Source organism: Pelobates fuscus, chromosome 1 (assembly GCF_036172605.1).
Source record: "Pelobates fuscus isolate aPelFus1 chromosome 1, aPelFus1.pri, whole genome shotgun sequence".
NCBI lineage: Eukaryota > Metazoa > Chordata > Amphibia > Anura > Pelobatidae > Pelobates > Pelobates fuscus.
In genome coordinates, this window is record NC_086317.1 from 236192485 (window position 1) to 236216229 (window position 23745).

Consider the following 23745-nt stretch of genomic DNA (forward strand, 5'->3'; position numbering starts at 1 on the left):
TATCCAGGTAGGGTTCAGTAGCAGCTAGCCCTCGAGACTTCCTACTTGTCTTCCTATACACAACGCAAGAAAACTATTAGGGAAACTTGAGGGAAATGCATAGGACCGACTTTGTTTTATTTTATTTTTACTGTTTTAACCCCTTAAGGACTGAGCCAAATGTACACGTTGTGAACAAAACAAAACGTAAACAAAATCTGGCATTTGCGCTATATGTCTGTCCAACCGTAATTCACCTCTTTCATATTAAATGCACCCCCTTATTATATATTATTTTATTCAGGGGAAAAAGGGCTTTTGTTTAACATCAAATATTTAGCTATGAAAAATTACTTAATATGAAAAAATTGAAGAAAATAAGATTTTTTTTATTTTTTTAGTTCTACATGACATTTTAACTGTCAATGTCATAATACTGTTTGCTTTTATTGAAATAAAATACACATATTATTTGATTTCCAGCCAGCAGGGGGACTAACTGTCATTACATAACTGTCTCAGCCAGCTAACACGGCCATGTGATTGTGAGGTCCTCGCCCCCAGGAGGACGGACGTGCCGCGGGGGGCTCCCTGGGAGTCCCCGCAACCGCAATCGCCAGCGTGGGATCGCCGGCGACCGGGTAAGTTAAAAAAAAATGGAGGGTGTACTATTACGCCCGGCGGCGTTTAGAGCCGCTTAAAACAGGGCGTAATAGTACGCCCTCCGGTCTTAAAGGGTTAATAAACATTTTTGCCATGCTTACCTGCCTTGCTGAAGTCCCTTTCTGAAATGAAAGATCATAGAAGGAACTGTAAACATGCCCCCCAACAAGGATCGGGAAGGCACCTATTGAGCACTAACTTTACACTTTATCCTGTCAGAGCAATAATTAAACAATGTCTTTAGTATTTTTGTACATACACACTATTATTTATGTTCTGTGTTTATGTTAAACATTTAACCTCTTAAGGACGGAGGCAATTGTACATATTCTAATCAAAACAAAACCTGGAATTTGATTATGTCTATTCAACCATCATTTACCTCTTTCATATTAGTTGCATCAACACTTATTATATATAATTTTGTTCAGGACAAAACAGGGCTTTCATTTCACAGCAAATATTTATGTATGAAACATAATTTAATATGAATACATTCTAAATAAGTGTAAGAAATTGAGATTTTTTTTTAAATTCTGCATGGCATTTTAACTGTGAATGTCATAATACCGTAACTCTTTACTGCAATAAAAATTACACATATTTGTGTTCAGCAATGTCTCATGAGCACAACAGTCCCCCTATGTACAGGTTTTATGGGGTTTGGGAATAATAGAGGGTCAAATATAGCATGTTCCATTTCAGTTTACACACATTTAAATTTAACAGACTGGCTCTGTTACATTTGAGAACGTATGGTAGCCCAGGAAAGCAAATTACCCCTGTCATGGCATACCATTTGCAAAAATAGACAACCCAATATATTGCAAATGGGGTGTGTCCAGTCTTTTTTAGTAGCCACTTAGTCACAAACACTGGCTAATGTTAGCGTTCATATTTGTTTGTGTGTAAAAACTGGAAAAAAAACCAATATGAAAACTAAATTTGGCCAGTGTTTGTGACTGCTAGAAGATGCTACAAAAAAGACTACACATACCCCATATGTAATACCTTGGATTGTCTACTTTTGCAAATTATATGCCATAATGGAGGTAATTCTCATTCCTGGGCTACCAGATGGTCTCAAAAGCAACATAACCATTCTGGCAAATATCAATGTGATAAAAAATGAAATGGGCAAGCCTTATATCTGACTCTATATTTAACTTTCGAAAACACCATAAAATCTGTACATGGGAGGTACTGTTATTAGTGTTTCAAAACTATAAAACATATCACAACAATTATATTGCCAGTGAAAGTGCCTTGTGTGTATGAAAATTTAAAAACCTGCACTTTTACTGATGATTTTATAATTGTGATATGTTTTACTGTCCTGAAACATTAATATTTGTGTTCAATGAAGTCTCCCGAGTTCAACAGGACCCCCAATGGTGTCTTGGAAAGTTACAGGGTAAAATCTAGGTTTGGAAAAGAAATGAAAGAAAGGTCTCGAAATGGGATGATTTTCCAACTGGAGGGCCTAACCATAAATATATTAACCAAAAAGAATGGTCCCAAACTTAAAAAAGAGAGGAACCTGAAATGTTGGCATATCCTTTGAAGAATAGTGTATATATTATTTTATAAAAGGACCATAAATCTAAGTATACAAACGAGAATAATATGTTTATATACAACGAATTGGATTGTGTCACAGTGGTGCCTTATCTTTATGAACAATACGATCAGGCTGGGTCAAAATCTCCTAGGCTATGTATTTTTATACTAGTATGTTTACTTCTGATTTAATTGGTATGTAGGGATCTTATATCCCGAGATATTAGGAGTGGCATTTTCTCTACTTAGTACTTAACCCCTTAATATACCTGTGGAACCTTTGCTAAGTGGGGTAATAAATATATTAGTGGTATCTTGGCCGGCTGTATCAATATTCTTAATCCTATTCCTACTCACATCTGGTAAAATCTACATTGACCTTTATTACGCCTTGATACTCTATTGTTTATTTTCACCGCCTATCTAGCTCAATCTAATACTGTCACTGTTCTTGGCTACAATCATATACGCAATGTTATTCTGATGTAGCATATCAAGTAGATATTTTTTAATTTCCACGTTATAAACAGCTAGCTTCAACAGGGCTTTTTCTACTTTGATTCTTTAACCAATTTCTAGTATTTTCCCTTTGAAGCATTTGGTTAAAAATAATCCTATCTCGTTAGGCATTTAGTTGACATTCCAACTCACATATGTCCAAGCACTAAATAAAGGAGATTTCCAAATAATAATTGCAATGGCTATGTGTAAGTACTGTATTAATATAGTCTTATACTCCATTTTATCTTGTGTGACACAATCCAATTTGTAGTATGTAAATATATTTTTCTCATTTGTATACTCAGATTTAAGGTCCTGTTATAAAATATATACGCTATCCTTCAAGGGATATTCCAACATTTCAGGTTCATCTCTTTTTTTAGTTTGGGACCATTCTTTTGGAGTAAAATGTAGGTCTTGCAAACTAAATTCTCTAGACTTTCTGCCTGGGTTGTCAGGCAGATTCCTCAAATTGTAATCAATAAATTTACTTATGTTGAAATATTACATAAATATATACGCAGAATTTATATATATATATATATATATATATATATATATATATATATATATAAATTCTGCGAATATATTTATGTAATATTTTGACATAATTAAGTAAATTTATTGATGCATATTCACCGGACATGTCACCCATTGAGTATGTTTGGGATGCTCTGGATCGGCGTATACAACAGCGTGTTTCAGGTCCTGCCAATATCCAGCAACTTCGCACAGGCATTGAAGAGGAGTGGACCAACATTCCACAGGCCACAATCAACAACCTAATTAACTCTATGTGAAGTAGATGTGTTGCACTGTGTGAGGCAAATGGTGGTCACACCAGATACTGCCTGGTTTTCGGCCCCTTCCCCCAATACAGTAAAACTGCACATTTTAGAGTGGCCTTTTATTGTGGCCAGCCTAAGGCACACCTGTGAAAACGTCTTAGATCTTTAAGTTCAGCTCATGAAAAATGGGGGCAAAAACAAAAGTGTTGCGTTTATAATTTTGTTCAGTGTATATATATTAATATTAAAATACACTTAGAATTATGTGCATATAAAAGTACTTAGTTCATATATATATATATTTATATATATGATCTAAGTACTTATGTGTGTATATATATATATGTATGATCTGTGTACTTTTATTTACGTTATAAACTTTTATTTAACTTTATAAAACTTTGCAGGCATTAGGGGGACTGCCTGACATCCCAGGCACTTCCCCAGCAGGCACTGCACAGGCCTGCTATTCCCACTATGTGATCGCAGGGTATATATATTTTTGCACCATTTAGGTTCACATATCAAGTGCGAAGAAGTAACCAATAGAGGGAAAAAGAAGTGGAGCAGTGTAAAATCTATATATTGTATATATTTATTAAATATATACATACATATTTTTTATTGCTCCTCCTTTTTTCCATCTGTTGGTCACTTTTCACTTTATCTGTGAATAAAATCTTAGATAGGGGGAGTCTGACTCTCTAGGAAGATGGTAACTTAATGCAAAATACAGCAGAATCTCAAAATCCTCATCAACCTGCCCCTCACCTTGCCGGCTGAACCATGCTGCACCCTTTGTGCATCCTAAAAGATGGGAGGAGACCGCAAGACTGTCACGGTAATATACCCCAACACGCAGGAATAGTTCACAGTCAAGAGACAAGAAACAGAGTTCGTCTTACCGGACCTTAGAATGGCCGGACTAGGACGAGAGAAAGACAGAGTCAGAACAAGCCGAGGACAAGGGAACTGAGAGACAGCGTAACGTAGAACAAGCCGAGGACTGGTACACAGAGGACTAAACAGCGGATAAGCAAGCAAGGATAAGGAGAGAGCGGAGTCAGGAACAAAGCCAAGGTCAAGCACCAAAAAACCAACTGAACGATACAAGCACTAAAGGGAACTGGACAGAAACCACGATAGGGCAAAGAGCAAGGGAAACAGGTGAGTATAAATACCCTTAAGGTTCACTTTGATTGGCCCCTGTCATATCCACGCCCCCAAAACGTGAGTGTATGGGGAATGTGGCCTGACAGGGGCCAATGGGAGACTGATTCTAATTTAGTCTCCCACTGTCCCTTTAAGAGCGCGCCCGAGGCGCGCGGCGCGCTCTTAGTGTCAGGCGGGACATGTGACCGCTTCTCGCGGTCACTGCCCTCCTGACTGATCCCATCGTTGGCTGAGCCGCGCGCGGCTCGTGCAGGAGCAGGACCGCGCGCGGCGAGAAGGGAGGACCCCGGCCGGCCCCTGGAGAGGGTAAGTACCGCTACAGTACCCCCCCCTGAAGACACGCCCACCGGGCGGGGAGGAGCAGGCCTGGCAGGAAAACGAGCGTGGAAAGAACGCACAAGGCGAGGAGCGTGAACAGCGTCAGCGGAAATCCAACTGCGTTCCTCAGGCCCATAGCCCTTCCAATGTACCAGATATTGGAGGCGACCCCGAAGCAAGCGAGAGTCAATTACAGCTGCCACCTCAAACTCCTCATGGCCCTCCACCGAAACCGGAGGAGGAGGGGGGACATGCCGAGTAAAACGGTTGCACAGGAGGGGTTTTAACAAGGAGGTATGAAACACGTTAGGAATGCGTAAATTTTTTGGAAGATCCAATGCATACGAGACAGGATTAACCACATGCAAGATACGAAAAGGGCCAATAAAACGAGGGGCCAACTTCATAGAAGGCACACGAAGACGAATATTGCGAGTAGAAAGCCAAACCCGGTCTCCCACAGCATAGGATGGAGCCGCCCTGCGATGCTTGTCAGCGTGAATCTTCTGGCGAGCAGCTGAGGCCACCAAAGAACACTGAACCTGCTCCCAAGTATTACGTAGACTAGCCAAATGTTCGTCCAGAGCTGGCATGCCCTGTAAGGAGAATGCAGCTGGAAGAACCACGGGATGCCGGCCATAAACAACGTAAAAAGGGCTGTTACCGGAGGATTCATGAGCAGCATTATTACGAGCAAGCTCAGCCCAAGGAAGCAGGTCAGCCCAATTGTTCTGATGGTGGGACACGAAACAGCGAAGATACTGCTCCAGAGATTGGTTGGCACGTTCAGCAGCTCCATTAGACTGGGGGTGGTAGGCTGAAGAAAACGAGAGGGAGATACCCATCTCTGCACAAAACGCTCTCCAGAATCTGGAAATAAACTGGCTACCCCTATCGGACACGATCGAAGTGGGAATACCATGCAACCGAAACACCTCCCCGGCAAAGATAGAGGCAAGTTCCTTGGATGATGGCAATTTCAGAAGAGACACAAAATGAGCCATCTTAGAAAAACGATCCACAATCATCAGGATGACAGTTTTACCATTAGAGGGAGGTAATTCAACAATAAAATCCATGGATATATTGGACCATGGCCTCTCGGGTATGGGCAGCGGATGCAACAACCCACAAGGAACTCTGTGGGAGGACTTCATACTGGCACAAGTGCTACAGGCATTAACGTAATCGGTGACGTCCTTGCGCAAGGAAGCCCACCAGAAATATCTAGAAACTGCTGAGGCTGTCTTAGAAATACCAGGGTGTCCAGCAGTTCTAGTGTCATGATATAATGACAAGATGTCTCGTCTCTCTGGTATATCAACGAATAGCTTATCAGCAGGCCTCTCCTCAGGAGCCAAGTTTTGTTTAGCCTGAATAGTTTGTAATAGAGAAGACGAAATAGAAAGAACAGTAGTCGCTATTATTCTGTCAGGCGGAATGACAGGGGTAACATCGACCTCGAGTTTGTCAGTAGTTTCGAATTGTCTGGACAGAGCGTCAGCTTTAGTATTACGATCACCCGGTCTGTAAGTGATTATGTAATTAAAACGAGACAAAAAGAGAGACCACCTGGCCTGCCTAGAAGACAATCTTTTTGCTTCACTAAGGTATGAGAGGTTTTTGTGATCCGTTAAAATGAGGATAGGATCCCTGGTACCCTCTAGCAGATGTCTCCACTCCTTGAGCGCCAAAATGATAGCAAGGAGTTCACGATTGCCTACATCATAATTCCTCTCTGCTTTGGACATCTGTCTGGAAAAGAAGCCACAAGGGTGTAACGGCTTTTCAGGTGAATCTCTTTGAGACAAGATAGCACCTACCCCTATCTCAGAAGCATCAACCTCAAGAATAAAGGGCAGTGAAGGGACAGGATGCTGTAAAACAGGAGCAGAGGCAAATGTAGCTTTCAAGAATTCAAAGGCCTCGAGTGCTTCTGGTTTCCAGACACGAGTATTACCATCCTTCTTGGTCATTCTTGTTATAGGCGCTACAATGGCAGAAAATCCTTTAATAAAACGCCTATAATAATTAGAGAACCCCAGAAAACGCTGAATGGCTTTCAAACCCTGGGGCAGAGGCCATTCCACAATGGCAGACAGTTTCTTGGGATCCATACGAAAACCCTTGGCAGAGATTATATAACCCAAGAATTGGACTTCAGATTGATCAAATGAACATTTTTCGAGTTTGCAATAGAGACCGTTAACCAGAAGAGTTCTCAACACTAATTTAACATGCATGTGATGAGTCTGTAAATCATTAGAATAAATTAATATGTCGTCCAAGTATACTATAACGAATGTATGTATAAATTGACGTAGGACATCATTAATAAATTCTTGAAAAACTGCTGGGGCGTTACAAAGACCAAAGGGCATCACAGTGTACTCGTAGTGGCCACTCCTAGTATTGAAAGCAGTCTTCCACTCGTGATCCTTTTTGATACGTATGAGGTTGTAAGCACCCCTAAGGTCCAATTTAGTAAAAACTGTGGCCTGTTTAAGCCTATCAAAAAGTTCAGTGATCAAAGGTATGGGGTACGCATTTTTGACGGTGATTTTATTAAGGCCCCTATAGTCAATACAAGGCCTTAATTCGCCATCTTTCTTAGACACAAAGAAGAACCCAGCCCCTGCCGGGGAAGAGGATCTTCTTATAAATCCCTTCTCTAGAGATTCCTTGATATATTCCTCCATAACCAGATTCTCCTGAGGAGATAAAGGATATATTCTCCCTTTGGGAGGCATCGTACCAGGTAATAAATCAATTGCACAATCGTAAGGCCTGTGAGGTGGCAATCTTTCAGCCTCCCTTTTATCAAAAACAGATTTAAGAGACAGGTACTGAGAGGGTATGGCCGTAGGCACGGGAGGAATATGAGTAGAATTCAAAGGGGTGACTTTAACAACACAAGACTCTTGGCAAGAATCACTCCAAGAAACTACTTGTCCTGACTCCCAATCAATGGTGGGATTATGAGTACGTAACCAAGGATACCCTAACACGAGGTGAGAGGAAGGAGAAGTAATGATCTGAAACCGAATGGTCTCAGAGTGTAACACCCCTGTAGACATATGTAGGGGAACAGTCTCATGTGTGATAATTGGAGAGCATAATGGTCTACCACGGCCAAGGGTGTCTCCTTCTCTCTGGTGGGTATGTTATTCTCCTTGACAAAACTGGAATCGATAAAGTTTTCGGCCGCTCCGGAATCAACCAGGGCTAGTATATTCCCTGCTATGCAGTCACTATCAAGGTGCAGGGAAACAGGAAGAAGTAACTTATTAAGAGGCAAATGTGAGGACTGTGATGTCACACCCAAGGCCAGTCCTCTATACGGTCTTAGGTGCGATAGTTTCCCGGACGCACGGGACATTCTTGTCTCATATGACCCCTCCTACCACAATAAAGACAAAGTCCCTCCTTTCTCCTATAAAGCTTTTCAGCGTCAGTAAGTTTAGCAACCCCTAACTGCATAGGTTCCTCCTCAGAACCCTTAGATCTCTCGGGAATCTCAGCTCTAGGGGAGTTAAAGGGAACAAAATGTCTATTTCTGGACCTGGTATATAACCTGTCACGGATCCTGTTATCTATATCGATAAGATAGTCAATCAGGTCCTCCAGGGGTACAGGGAGGTCCTTAGCTGCTACCTCATCTAAGATAGTATCAGACAGACCTTCCATAAAGGCAGTAGTAAGGCCATTATTAGTCCAATCTACCTGTGAGGCAAGGGTCCGGAACTGAATAGCATAATCAGCTACAGATTAAGATCCTTGCTTTATTCTCATTAATGCCCTGGCGGCATTTTTTGACCTTTTAGTCGTATCAAATGTTCTACGGAACGCTGTGAGGAAGCTATTGAAGTCGTGTACCATAGGCCCATTAGCCTCCCAAATAGGATTTGCCCATTCTAGTGCCTTATCCGTAAGCTGGTGCATAAGAAAACCCACCTTAGATCTGTCAGTGGGAAATGAACGTGGGTACATTTCGAAGTGGAATTCCACTTGATTAAGGAATCCCCTACATGTCTTAGCGTCCCCTCCATACCTAGGTGGCGGGGTTAGATGTGCAGAAGCATTAGACATATTAGCTGTGTCCGGTATAGGGTTTACAGGAGGCGTAGGTACAGGTACCGGAACAGATCTGGATAACAGTGTCTGGATGGCTTGAGCCATTTGATCCATACGGTGATCCTGTTCTGCGAATCTAGCCTCATGAGTGGCCATCTGTTGACCTAAACCTGCGGGGTCCATGGCCCTATCGTAATGTCACGGTAATATACCCCAACACGCAGGAATAGTTCACAGTCAAGAGACAAGAAACAGAGTTCGTCTTACCGGACCTTAGAATGGCCGGACTAGGACGAGAGAAAGACAGAGTCAGAACAAGCCGAGGACAAGGGAACTGAGAGACAGCGTAACGTAGAACAAGCCGAGGACTGGTACACAGAGGACTAAACAGCGGATAAGCAAGCAAGGATAAGGAGAGAGCGGAGTCAGGAACAAAGCCAAGGTCAAGCACCAAAAAAACAACTGAACGATACAAGCACTAAAGGGAACTGGACAGAAACCACGATAGGGCAAAGAGCAAGGGAAACAGGTGAGTATAAATACCCTTAAGGTTCACTTTGATTGGCCCCTGTCATATCCACGCCCCCAAAACGTGAGTGTATGGGGAATGTGGCCTGACAGGGGCCAATGGGAGACTGATTCTAATTTAGTCTCCCACTGTCCCTTTAAGAGCGCGCCCGAGGCGCGCGGCGCGCTCTTAGTGTCAGGCGGGACATGTGACCGCTTCTCGCGGTCACTGCCCTCCTGACTGATCCCATCGTTGGCTGAGCCGCACGCGGCTCGTGCAGGAGCAGGACCGCGCGCGGCGAGAAGGGAGGACCCCGGCCGGCCCCTGGAGAGGGTAAGTACCGCTACAAAGACTAAACCATCGATTGTGGAGTCTATACTTCGAGCAAGTACGGATACGGCCAAGACGCCTACACAAGGCGCAACATCTTCAGACTCCAACTCGGAGAGGAGCTACACAATCCATGCCGAGAACCCTGATGCCCCACGTACCAGGAGAGTTATAAGGGGATTCCTCAGTGAATTTCAAGTGCATGTGGCAGCCGAATTTCAAAAACATATTCAACCTCTTAACGAAGTCCTCACTCACTTAGCAATGTGCATGCATGAAGTGGAAACCAAAATGGAGGACACCATTACCGTTGATGACAACCATGATGTCGTCATCCAAGATGTTAAAGATCAAATTAGAAGTCTTGAGAGGGCACAGGAAGATTTAACCAACGGTCTAGCCGGAATAACACACAGACTCGAGGCCTACCAGAATCCATATCAGTGAAACATCTGCAGACTACACTGACAGAATCCTTTCAGAGATTACCTGACCTGCTCATGGACTGAGCACACCGAGCATTGCACTCCCCTATAACCAACTCCACGCTGCCACGTGATGTGACAGTGCAGATGCACTATTTCCACATTAATGAAGTCTCACGGCAGCTGCCAGGGACACCCAGCTCCAAATTGATGGAACTCTAGTGCAACTGTATCAGGACTTGGTGGCCAGCACAATGCATAAAAGGAGTGAACTGTGCCCACTCACACAACTTCTTGTACAACAAAACCTACGATACAACCGTGGGCACCTCTTCAGACTGAGTGTCAGAAATAACAATAAATTCTATGTATTGACACAGCTTTTCCAGCCTTCCTGGAAAAATTAGCTTATCGCCGGATACCATGCCACTTCGACAGAGGCCTAAACGACAGGACCCTCTTACGCCACTGTGGAAACATTTGATGTCTCAAAGAAGCAGAGACGCTGATCCAGACTCACTCTATGATGGCACACCCTTCTCCTCACAGTCAACCTGAGGTTTGAAACGGTTGCTGAGGTTTGACGCTTGCTGAGTCCATCATAGCCACTTGCCTAACGGACCCTCTGTAATCACCCGGTTTACTCATGGATACTCTACACACACATATGTTGTTAGGTTATTTTTTCTCTTTTTTTTTTTTCCTCTTTTTTGTGCTTGTCTGTGTGGTGGCATGTTGATATAGGTTACTTTTACATACATTAGTTGTTTTACGCTTGAAGCACTAAGTGTGCAACCAAACAGAAACTAGAATACTAGAACTAGAAACAGAAACTAGAATAGGGCAATGAGTAAGGGCCTAAACAGGCTTTTAGTAGGTCCACATGTGTTCTGATAGGCCCCTTAAGGGCTGGCATGAGGTCATGAATTTCTAATCTATTTAAGGAAGCGTCCTTTAAGAAGGCAGCATCAGAACGTCTGTCTGCAGAGATCAGCGGCTTGGCGCCAGCGAATGCAGATGAGCTATTATATTTCTCCATACAGGTTTCCAGTAGAGGGAAGCTGATGGGCATGGATATGCCAAATCGGGGAGCATGGACATCAAAGTGAGGGACCCAACTATGTTCTTCAGGACCATACCCCTAGTAAATCAACATTTAGTGGCTCTCACCCAGCCGTCAAACTTTTTTTTCATATGAAGTATATTTTTCTTGTATAACAGCTGGAACTCGGAATCAAACTAAATAGTTATGTGCATTGTACATATTCAGAGTTTGGGATTTTAAAAATCTGGTTGAATTGTAATTTGGGAGAAATCAAATGCAAACATATATGTTATACTATTTATTCTGGCTTGTTAACATTCTGGTAAATGTTGAGTGTTAAGTAATTATTACGGTTATAAAATCCATCATGCTTCAATACTTTTTTTTTTAATGGAATAATATATGCAAGCTCTTTAGGAGTAAGTGGAATGAGCCCATCACTGCTATGCAGTGATTATGATCACTCAGAAATACACACAATTAAATGCTTATGAATCCTCAATGGAGGTATTAAACAAAATGAGCTTAAACGCGAAATATATGATGTAAAATACTATATTGCAATGGTATTTTTAGATTTATTAGGAACTGTTTTAACCTAGAAAAAAAAAGTTACTAGTATTGATCGTGATGGCAGACGTTATGAGATAGTGTCTCAAAAGAACTGTTGCTCCAGAATTTATTGAAAAATACAGCGTGCTAGTTATGTATGCATACAGTTACAACACATCATGGTGAACTCTGATGATGTCTGTGTTAGCCCTGTACCAATCTACATAAAGAACTGACATCAACAGAGATTGAGAATGGTGGAACCCAGGGGACCTTTGTGTGTGAATAGTGAGTGTGAATCATCAGTGCCGAATCCTGTATGTTAATCAGCCCCCGTTTTGGCTGCCAATGTCAGCGGCTAAAATTGGTACACGCAATTAACTCCTTCTGGGTTCAAATGACAGGATTTTTGTGACATAAGAAGAATTGCTATTCACTTGTCATGAACTGGTTAAGCATGAGATTTTATTACATATCACTTAAGCTTGTTGCTTTCACGTGGGAAAGGAGACACAAAAAATAGTAAACGCATTCAAGCAATCTGAATCAATAACACATTTAAAATAATTTGCTACTGTACTAAAAAAAATAGTGTTAAAATTGATTGGGCAAAAAAAACAAAAACCACAAAAATATGTTCCAGTATATATTCCTGTTAGACATACAATGTCTGGGAGCTGATGATCTCACTGTCAGGACAGTTAATAAAGGCTACAGCACATGGCTAGGAGCAAATCAGGGATTTGACATTTTTGCAGTGTCTTGCAAAATGCAAACCCATGTTTTGCAAGTATCTCATGCCCCCTGCTGTGCAATCTTGTTCTGACAATTCTTTAAATGATGGAAGGGTTTCTAACGTGTATTTTCACCTAATATCATTTTACTGGTTTTCATTTTTTATGCAAAATCTAAAATATATATTTTATTTATAAATATAATTCTTTTTTTTTTTTATGTTACAATGTTCCTATAGATATTTTAGTAACACGTCTTTACTCCCCACAGAGGAACAAGGGGAAGGGGATCTCAACCCCAACAAAATAAGGTGCCTCCCTTAAAAGGGATCTCCACACATATATTAAACTCCTCAGAAATGTAATTACTCAATAAACGTCTCAGTTTTGCTCCCGTTAAAAATCCAAATAATCTTAGATCTATTCAAAGATTTTAATAATTTTATTAGAAAATTGACACTTACTAGGTCCTTCAACATCAAGGAGGCCAATAGTGTGAATCACTGCCCTGGCTTCCTTAACAATCCACAGAATAAAATTATGTTTAAGAATTTAATGATGCTCTTAAATGAGCAACATGAGTCTAATATAGAGATTGATGCTATGGAAGTGCTGAATGCCAATGTGACTACTGGTTTGAAACCCCCTTCCACTTATTATCCAGTTGCTGATAATGGAAGTTTTATACCCATATTCTATGAGTTAGTGATGAAAGATTTTAAGAAACTGGACTGTAATAGGAGCACTAACCATAGGACATCCATCCCCATAAAAACCTGACTCAATCTGAAATGGGAGCTCTAAGAGAACTCAAAAGTAACCGAAACATTATTATAAAAGGAGCGGACAAGGGTGGAGGGATTGTGAATAGAGAAGATTATTTGGAGGAAGCTTACCATATCTTGGGTGATAAGGCTTATTGCAAAACTCTTAACAGCAACCCTACGATTCAATTCACTAAAGAACCATGTTTATTGGTAGAGACTATGTATGACAGGGGGTGTATTGAAAAAAACGGAGAAAGGATTTCTATTATCTAGTACTGGGGATGTACCGATCTTTTACTATCTCTCTAAGATTCATAAGTCCCTTACTAATCCCCCTGGACAACTAATCATCTCATCAATTGGTTCACTAACAGCAACTCTATCTAAATAGGTGGATTTTCACCTTCAGAAGTTTGTGATCAATCTTTCTTCATATATCAAAGACACGGGTCATGTCTTATCTTTGATGCAGGAGATCAGTTGGAAAGAAAATTATTGTTGGATAACAATTGATGTCATGGTACTTTACTCTAATATAGACCACAATTTAGGGCTCAAGGCCCTTGAATATTTTCTTTTTGCTGATCCACTACTCCCTCAAAGTCAGGTGGAGGCCCTGCGAGATAGTGTCTCCTTCATTTTAACTCATAATTATTTCAATTTTAATGGACAATTTGATCTACAAATAAAAGGCAATGCAATGGGGGCAAATTTTGCTCCTTCCTATGCAAACCTTTTTATGGGATTTTGGGAACACACTCATGTTCTAAATAATCTACGGTGGAGGGAACACATAGTTTTTTATAGACCCTTTTATTGACAATATACTCGTCATTTGGAAAGGTGATTATGGTGACATAGATAACGTTGTCACTAACCTCAATACCAACAATTGGGGGCTCTCCTTCACTAGTAAAAAGAACAAACTGGAAATTGAATGTCTTGATCTTATATTATGTGGAAAACCAGGGCACATACTAACCAAAACCTTCAAAAAGCCAGTTGATGTTAATGGATTCCTACATTCCACAAGTGGAGATCATCCAACCCAATAATATGCCCTTTGGGCAATTTGTGAAGTTACGTTGAAACTGTACCTTAATGGAAGATTTTGAGGAAGAATCACTTGATCTATGTCAATGCTTTCTTGATAAAGAGTTTGACCCATATTTACCATGCTTACAACAGAGCTAGAAATATCAATAGAAGTTCCCTTTTTGACCTATCCATCAAGATTCACCACTCACCTTAATCTATTATGTGTCCCCCATCATCGGAGTTACACGAGTTGATTATATCCCTATTGGAAAAACAGCCTTCAAAACCGAAAAAGATACATAATAAATTCAACATCAGCACCACGGACATTTTTGAGAACAAAGGTCCCATCTTCACCACAGTATTCAATAATGCATACGATCACATCATTCAGATTCTATACAAACATTGGCCTATCCTGCGTTTAGATCCTTGGTTACATTTTAGTATATCTATGGAACCCAGAGTCACTTTTAGAAAAATTATGAATTTGAAAAATACATTAGCCCCCTCTAAACGTACAGCTGCATAACCTACTAATCAATCAACACACCATAAAATAGGCAATTTCAGATGTGGTTCTACACGCTGCCTCACTTGCCAATTTATTTGTCATGGGAGATCTGAGTTTGGTCCCTCACTAAGTTACCGCGAATTTATAATGAATTCTAGGATTTTGTGTAATTCTTCTTTTGTGGTTTACCTCCTCACATGCACATGTGGTCTCCTATATGTAGGACAAACCACTAGAACACTTAAAACTAGAGTTAGAGAACACGGATGGGCGACCATGCATAATGATAAAAAATCCCCAGCAGCCAGGCATTTCCAGGCAGTACACAACAGTGATCCAAAACATATTTCAGTGATGGGGATTCAATTAATCTCTGAGAAGAACAATGTGAAATAGGAAAAAGGCCCTTATTACTGCGGAAACAAATTGGATTTTAAAATTAAATACACTTAACCCCCATGGGCTGAATGAGGAGTTCGAACAGATTATCTAGTTTTATGAACATACCCTCTTTTCTCTCATTTTAGTACAATGATTTTACAGGATGTTTTTTCATATATGCTTATGTTGTGTATTGTAGCCCTTAGGTGGATTTGTTTGTTCTTACAACTTGAATAGTGGTCCATATTATATAGTATGGTGATGACATGCTTAGGCGTTTATTAATTATGTGAGAATAAAAGATAAAAGTGTAACAGAATAAAACTAACCAGCTCAACACTTTTTCACATAAATTAATTTGAATGTCTGATGGTAAGACTACTTTTATAGAGATGATGTATATTTACATCTGAAAAATAATGTTTTGTTTCTTTTTGCTGTTTAAGTGAGAATTGCTTGCCTTTGATGATCAATGTATATTTGTATTTGAAAAATAATGTCTTGTTACATTAAGTTGTTTAATTGACAATTGCTTTCCTTTGATGATCAATATTGTAGTATATCCTTAGATCCATTTTGTCTCTTATGAAGGATTTATTGCAAATTAATGATTGTTCCTTTAAGGAACGGTTTCTCACTCATTATGATGTCATTTTTAATTTAATGGACACTCCTAAGTTACGGTATTTATACCGAACACATACCCGATGAACATTAGTCTTGAGAAAGTCTTTACCTAAGACGAAATGCGTAGACAATCATTTCATCGCATATTTTGCACTCATCCTCCATCACGATCTTTTGAATTTGGTTAACCTTCCCTTGTAGTGGAATTACCAGCCGAAGTTAGCAGATACACTTACCATTTAGCGGGTTGATCGGTGTGCTCCCTTAGCCTGGCGTGTGGTGTGGTGAACAAGGTAACGTTTATTCCGACTTGGGAGTCCTCGTGCAGCAAGCTTAGCCTTGTCATATCAGCCGGGTGGGTTTCAGTGCTCCATGTCCCTTTAATTTGACGGTTTCATATATCTTTTTTATTACTTATGATAACGGACTATTTGTTGGTTCTATTTTTAGACTTGTGATTACTCCAGTGAAGGGGCCCCTCACTAGAGATATACATATATATGTTTTACCAACTATAGGGACTCTTTTGAATATATTTTTTATGTATGTTTTATATTTTATGTATCAACTTATTATTATTTATGCCATTTTGATTGATGTTCCTATATACGTCATTTTATTTTTAACGTCTCATGGGGTTTTCATGAGCTGTAAGCCATAATAATCGCACTTATGACAAATCACGGCTTGAACTATCTAGCTTTGCATGTAATACGTTTATCTCATATATTAGTTTCCCCTTTTACGTTGCATTACTGAAATAAATGAAGTTTTAAACAATATTCAAATTTTTCGAGTTTCACCTGTATTATATTTGTAGCATTTGATGTACTGTATCTCATTGATCTATCTTAACGTTGCTGGAGTACATTTTGAGTATTTTATTGGAGTGCTCACACATCTATACCTTTTATGTTTTATATATTGATTAGTCACTCAAATTCGTTGTGAAGCAGCCCTTTTAATAGTGATATCCTAATCTTTCCTTATTCAGTTACCTATTGTGTTTTTATCCATTTTTAATAACACGTCTTTACTTACATTACTGCTTTCTTGCACTTAAAACTTGAGGTTTATCTTCTACTTTTCAAATTGTAGTAAATTAAAATCTGAATGGCAAGATTTAGTTTAAAATAGCAAAGCTGTGTCTATAGCCAATGGGGAGATTTTTTCAAAATCAACAATTGATACTTACATTTTACCATTGAATTTAATTTGCAACAATTTGAAGTTTAGTAAATAAACACCAAGTTTTAAATAAAGATACAGGGATTTATTCACAAACTATATTGAAGTAGAATACAACTGTATCGGCTAATTAGTATAAATTTTGCACTTTAATTTACAATTCATTTCTATTGGTGTTTAATGAATGAACTGGTGTCCCTGTAGTTGTTCAGGTGTCCCTTCTCACCCCTGCTCTAAGAACATGAAAAGGGTGAGTTTTATTTATATTTCTTCCCTTGACGCACACTTCTCTCTGCCTCTGCCATGACTCTCTGGCCTAAATCAACAATCTTGATGATCTCAGCCAATCCAATGCTTTTCCATAGAGAAAAATTTGGGAGGCTAGTAAGCATGCACATCAAATTGCCGCACTGCACTGTGAGCAGAATTTTACTGAGAACCAAGTTTGATTCGGCTATCAAAGTGGTCCATGATGTTACCTACACACCTGAGGAGATCATACATTACTGAACTTAAAGCTTTAAAGGATGCAGTGGTCTAGTACCAAACAGATTTCAGACATCAAAGCACAGACATCAAAATTATATGCCACAGTCATTGTCCTGCCGTGGAGAATATCCTTTACCAGATTGGTATCCCTGCCAGCAGTGCTGCAACTGATGCTGATCCAAGAGAGATGGGAGGGGGCAATGCTGGTGTTTTGGTGTTTATCAGGAAACCAGTCTCACAATAACATGTGCCACACCATTCATTTTTAGCAAAGACATGACCATACTTTGTCCAGTAAAGTGTAATTAAGCATTTCATGACAGCTCCACAGCCAATACAAGCAGTCACATAGTGGTGATAATTTATGGAGCAATCTTGCTAGGCTGTCCGAGCATTCAACGAGCGCCTTGTGGGAGGAGAAGGAGAGGAGGGAGTCAGAGTGAGAACCCATCAGCCTGAGTCAGCCACTGGACTCCAGGGAAATCCTCCTCCTGAAACCCAAAAGGTAGGAAATAGGAGAAAGACTAGAAACTGTACATTTAGCATGTATGTATGTATCTGTTTGTATGTGTGTCTGTGTATTTGTGTGTGTGTCTGTATGTGACCCTATGTATTTGTGTGTGTCTGTATGTGTTTATGTGTGTCCGTATGTGTACCTGTGTCACGACACTCCTTAGTTAATATGCCCTCGTGCAGTACTCGCACTCACCACTGTTTCTGTTTGGCACTGTTTCTCATTTCTTTTCGTTAAGCACTACACCTGGCCCTTGTTTAGCACCTATATATTCTGGTTTCTCCCCTCACTCCCTGTCAGATCATTATCCTCTATCCTTCATCCTGTACCTGCTGTTTCCTGGTTCTCGTGATTCTGACTCCTTGCTCCTGTGTCGTGTATCCTGTGTATCCTGATCCGGTGTTCCGATGTCCTTATGGTCCTGTGTTCTTGTCTCTGCCTGGTCCTGTGTCCTGTGCCTCCTGTTCCAGTGTTCGCCTGCAGTGTTCCTGCCTAGACTCCTTCTCCAGTGATTCTGACCTTGCTGCCTTATTTCTGTGTGACCTGCTTCGGGCTTTGCTCCTTGGTGTTTATTTAGTGCTTGGTGGCTTAGGATCTGTGCCCCACTTATATTCTGTGGTGGCTGCACTATCCTGACTAAAGCCTTTACCTTTGCCTAAGGACTATCGTGTACTCTGCCTGCTCTATTGTATATATTGATTTATTGTATATATTTGTGGCATTGTCATATTTTGTTTTGTGTGTGTGTGTATATATATATATATATATATATATCTCCTTTGGTTTTCTTTAATACATTTTCTTTATTACTCCATTCATCGTGTCCTAGCATTATTTCTCTGCTAAGTTGGTTCCCACATTTAAAGGGACAGTGCTGTCGCAGGGCAGCACCCCTTCATGTCCTTACAACCTGTGTCTGTGTATCTGTGTGTCTATGTATTTGTGTGTGTTATGTGTATCTGTATGTATATATGTGTCTGTATGCGTATCTTTGTGTCCGTATGCCTGTGTGTCTGTATTTATGTGTGTCTGTGTGATGTTTTGTACAAATCAGCCAACAATTCCTGTATAACGAAGTACTCACTTCATTAATACATATATAACAGGATCTTCATATTGCAGCATTGGGGGGGGGGGCATTTTTATTTTTTTTTTTTTATATATATATTATTTTTATATTATTATTATTTTTATTTTATTTTTTTTTCATGCCCCCTCCCTGCTAGATACATGGCAGGGAGGGTTTCTGCAGCCGCCATTTCAAATCCCTCGAACATTCCACCAACTGCCAACAGGAACAGGAAGTAAAGAGCCACAAGAAAGGAAGTGCATCATTCAACAACAGCCCAACTGCCCAATGCCCATACATCACAATACATACACTCATACACAGCCCAACCGCCCATACATCACAGTCTGTGTATCTGTCTGTATGTGTATCTGTGTGTTTGTATGTGTATCTGTTTGTCTGTATGTGTATCTGTATGCTTATTTGTCTGTTTGTGTGTATATGTTTTGTATGTGTGTCTGCATGTATGTCTGTGTACCCGTGTATCTGTGTGTCTGTATGTGTCAGTATTTGTGTGAGTGTCATTCTGTGTATTTGAATGTGTATCTGCATGTGTGTTAGTGTGTGTGTCAGTATGTGCATCTATATATGTATGTGTATCTGAGTGTCTGTGTATCTGCATGTGCGTCTGTGTATCTATCTGTATGCTATTGTGTGTATCTGCATATATGTCATATGTTTGTCTGTCTATTTGTATGTGTGTTAGTGTTTCTGTTTATCTGCATGTTTGTCAGTAAGTGTATCTGTGCATATGTGAATCTGAATTTGTGTCAGTGTGTATCTGTATGTAGCTGCGACCCCTGAGACCCCTGTATGTACACCACTGATTTAACAGTATATTTTAATGAAAACAATTTCTATTAGATGTGTGGTTTTTGAGTTAGACTGAAATCAGTCTAACTCAAAAACCACACTGAAAAACCAGACTGAAGTCAGCACATGTTCTTCTTAATTAATGTAAAATTAATAGGAAGTACATAGATAACACATTCAGATATATGAAATTACACTTTTTTATTTTTCAGTTCATGGTAAAAATAAGTCTTCAATGTTATAAGGGTACAAACTAAAAAAGGGGACACACATACACACACACACACACATACACATACACATACAGGAAGTCAAATTGAATTCCAGCAGAGACTAATTAACGCTTACCAAAACGAGTTAAGAACACTTATGATTAAAGAACATTTGAGAAAAATCTGAATACTGTGCAACTATTCACAATGTTTTATATGTAGGGGTACATATGTTTTTAAACACATTGAAACTGTCACCCTTCTGTTTTTTTAAAGGAACACTACAGACCCCTAAATAACCTAACCTTGCTTGCTGAAGTACTTTAGGGGTTAACAGACTGTCTTCTCTTTCTTACTTTCTAAAAGTGGTAATTTCATTAGAAATCTGCACTTTTTTAAAGTTCTTACGTTGCATCCAGGAGCTATTTCTGATTGGTTTGTGTGGTGGCTATAAAGACAGAATACAATGCTTCTTAGAAAGAAGCATTGGAAACAATGCTTTTCTATTTTTTAGGCATTGCTAGTATATTGTGGCAAATGCAGTACATTCACCTTGCCTTGATTGGCTGGGAGATTTCCGGTTCTGAGTGGGACTGGCTAGAGCACTCAACAGGCCCGTCCCTTTTAATGCCCATATTTGCCACTTGCCTCCACGCCTGTTAGCCCACTGTCAGGATACCTGTGGTCTCTACCTCCGAAAGAGGTAGAGACTTAGCTGTTCCTCCATCCAAACGGCCTGATGGCTCCCTTCCCCACGGTCTATCCGGTCATGCAAGGCCGGCCGCGAGGGAGTGACTGCCTTTTACAGCATCTAGGCAGGAAGTTGTCATCAGGACACTCCTCCGGAACGACCTGTCACTCAATTGCTGCAGGACCAATCAGGACACCTCGGAGGCGTGGTTACTGCTCTGAACAGGGTATTTAACAGAGCTTCTTTCATTAGCTCATTGCCCTGTCGTGGTTCTAGCTTGTTCTAATCACTCAGTGCTTGTGTATTCTATTATCCCTTTTGGTTTTGACCCGGCTTGTTTACCTTACTCTGCTTATCTCTGTTACCCTTGATTCGGCTTGTCTCTCGCTTACCTGTCTTCTGTTACCCTCGGCTTGTCTTTGACCATTCTATACTGTACTACTTACGTTAGTCCGGCCATTCTAAGGTCCGGTATATGTATCTGGCTACTGTTTGTACTCTGCGTGTTGGATCCCTGTCCTGATCCTGACATTACGACAGGGCCAATGGATCCTGCAAGTACAAACAGTCAGCTGGCTTCTCCTGATCCTCGGTTTGAAGCCATGGATCACAGAATGGATCAGATGGCGCTTGCGCTACAGGCTCTATTATCTCGTGCCAATAACCCACCAGAGGAGATACGTAATACCCCTGTTTCTCCTGTCGGTTCAGGTCTAGAGGTAGCCACAGTGGGTGCTTCTTCTCGCATTACCCCCCCAGTACGCTATGGTGGGGCTCCTGAGAAGTGTCGTGGTTTCTTAAACCAAATTAGTATCCACTTTGAATTGCAACCTCGCTCTTATCCTACAGATAGGGCAAAGGTAGGATTTATTATCACCCTACTTATTGAGAAAGCTCTGAGATGGGCCAACCCATTATGGGAGAACGATAACCCATTAGTTTATAACTATAACGCCTTTGTAACTGCTTTTAGAAGAACATTTGACCCTCCAGGTAGAAAGGTTAATGCAGCCAGATTACTGTTGCGTCTGAAACAGGAGAACCAAACACTGGTGGATTATGCACTAGAGTTCAGGTCTCTGGCGTCAGAGGTCAAGTGGAATGAGCAGGCGTATATGGATGTATTTTTGAATGGCTTATCTGAAGTAATCCTTGATGAGGTTGCTACCAGAGAACTCCCTGAGAATTTAGAGGATTTAATTTCGTTCATCTCTCGTATAGTTGAACGTTTAAGAGAGAGACAAAACACTCGAGAGAGGAACCGGAGACCTTCTTTTAGGTTAGCCCCCGCTTTTCCAAGTCCTGACTCCACGGTATCTTTGCTTCCTGAACCTATGCAGATAGGGTATACCCGCCTCTCTGAGGAGGAAAGACAGTACAGGAGAAGAGAGGGTTTGTGTATGTATTGTGGAGCTAAGGGTCATTTACTCTCGAACTGTTCTAACCGCCCGGGAAACGCTCGCACCTAAGTCTCTCTAGAGGACAGGCCTTGGGTGTTTCTATTTTGTCCTCTACTCCTAATTATAAAGATCACAGGCTTCTGCTACCAGTTTCCTTAACTTGCGGGAGGGAAGTAGTAAGGGCTATGGCTTTGATAGATTCCGGTGCTGCTGAGAATTTTATCGACCAAGCCTTTGCTAGTAAAAACAATTTCCCATCTCAGCTAAGGGAGACACCCTTGGCCGTTGAGGCCATAGATGGTAGACCACTACTAGACCCTGTTATCTTTCGTGAGACCATACCCATTGAGTTAAATGTTGGTATCCTACACGTGGAGAATTTATCTCTTCTGCTCATTTCGTCTCCTTCCTTTCCCATAGTTCTGGGGTACCCATGGTTGAAAGAACATAACCCTATTATCGATTGGGAGTTAGGGGAGATACTCTCGTGGGGCCAGGGCTGCCAGGATCGGTGTTTGTGCAAGGTTTCTCCATTAGCTAATATTAACATACAGGAGAATCCTACTCAGTCCACAGAGAGACAAATACCAGACCTTTACCTAGACTTAAGGGCAGTGTTTGACAAGAAGAATGCCGATTCTTTGCCGCCACACAGGTCATTTGACTGTAAAATTAAGCTTCTACCCGGGACTATGCCTCCGAGGGGCCATGTATATCCTTTGTCTGTTCAGGAAAACTCGGTTCTAGAGGAGTATATTCAGGAGAATTTAGAAAAGGGATTTATCAGGAGGTCTTCTTCTCCGGCCGGGGCGGGGTTCTTTTTCATTAAGAAGAAGGATGGCACGCTGAGACCTTGTATCGATTACCGAGGCTTGAATAAAATAACTGTCAGAAATGCCTATCCTATCCCACTGATTACCGAGTTATTTGATCGTCTTAAGGGCTCCAAAATCTTCACCAAGTTAGATCTCAGAGGGGCTTACAATTTGGTGAGAATCCAGCAAGGTCACGAGTGGATGACGGCATTCAATACCCGGTATGGCCATTACGAATACACTGTTATGCCATTTGGACTATGCAATGCTCCTGCAGTATTTCAAGATTTGATTAATGAGGTACTTAGGGAGTTTCAGCATGATTGTGTTATTGTTTACCTGGACGACATACTAATACACTCTAAGGAGATTGAGACTCACCATAAACAGGTCAGAAAGGTATTACACAAACTTCTGCAACATGGTCTATACTGCAAATTGGAGAAGTGCAGTTTTGATCAGTCTCAGGTAGACTTTCTTGGGTACGTGATTTCTGGGGAAGGTTTTAAAATGGATCCTGGTAAACTCCAATCTATTTTAGACTGGCCTTTGCCCAAAGGACTCAAGGCTATCCAAA

At 40.7% G+C, this 23745-nt stretch overlaps 1 protein-coding gene across 1 annotated transcript in view; it reads right to left on the minus strand.

Moving 5' to 3' along the window:
- The window catches only part of LOC134611973 (uncharacterized), a 184616-nt gene extending 170022 nt beyond the window's left edge, over positions 1-14594 (minus strand). Inside the window, exons 1-3 of the mRNA XM_063456379.1 lie at positions 14515-14594; positions 14296-14326; positions 13115-13166 (exon numbers count right to left, since the gene is read on the minus strand). Coding sequence (XP_063312449.1) covers positions 13115-13166; positions 14296-14326; positions 14515-14594 — 163 coding nt within the window. The remainder of the gene's footprint in view (positions 1-13114; positions 13167-14295; positions 14327-14514) is intronic.
- Positions 14595-23745: the final 9151 nt, after the last annotated feature.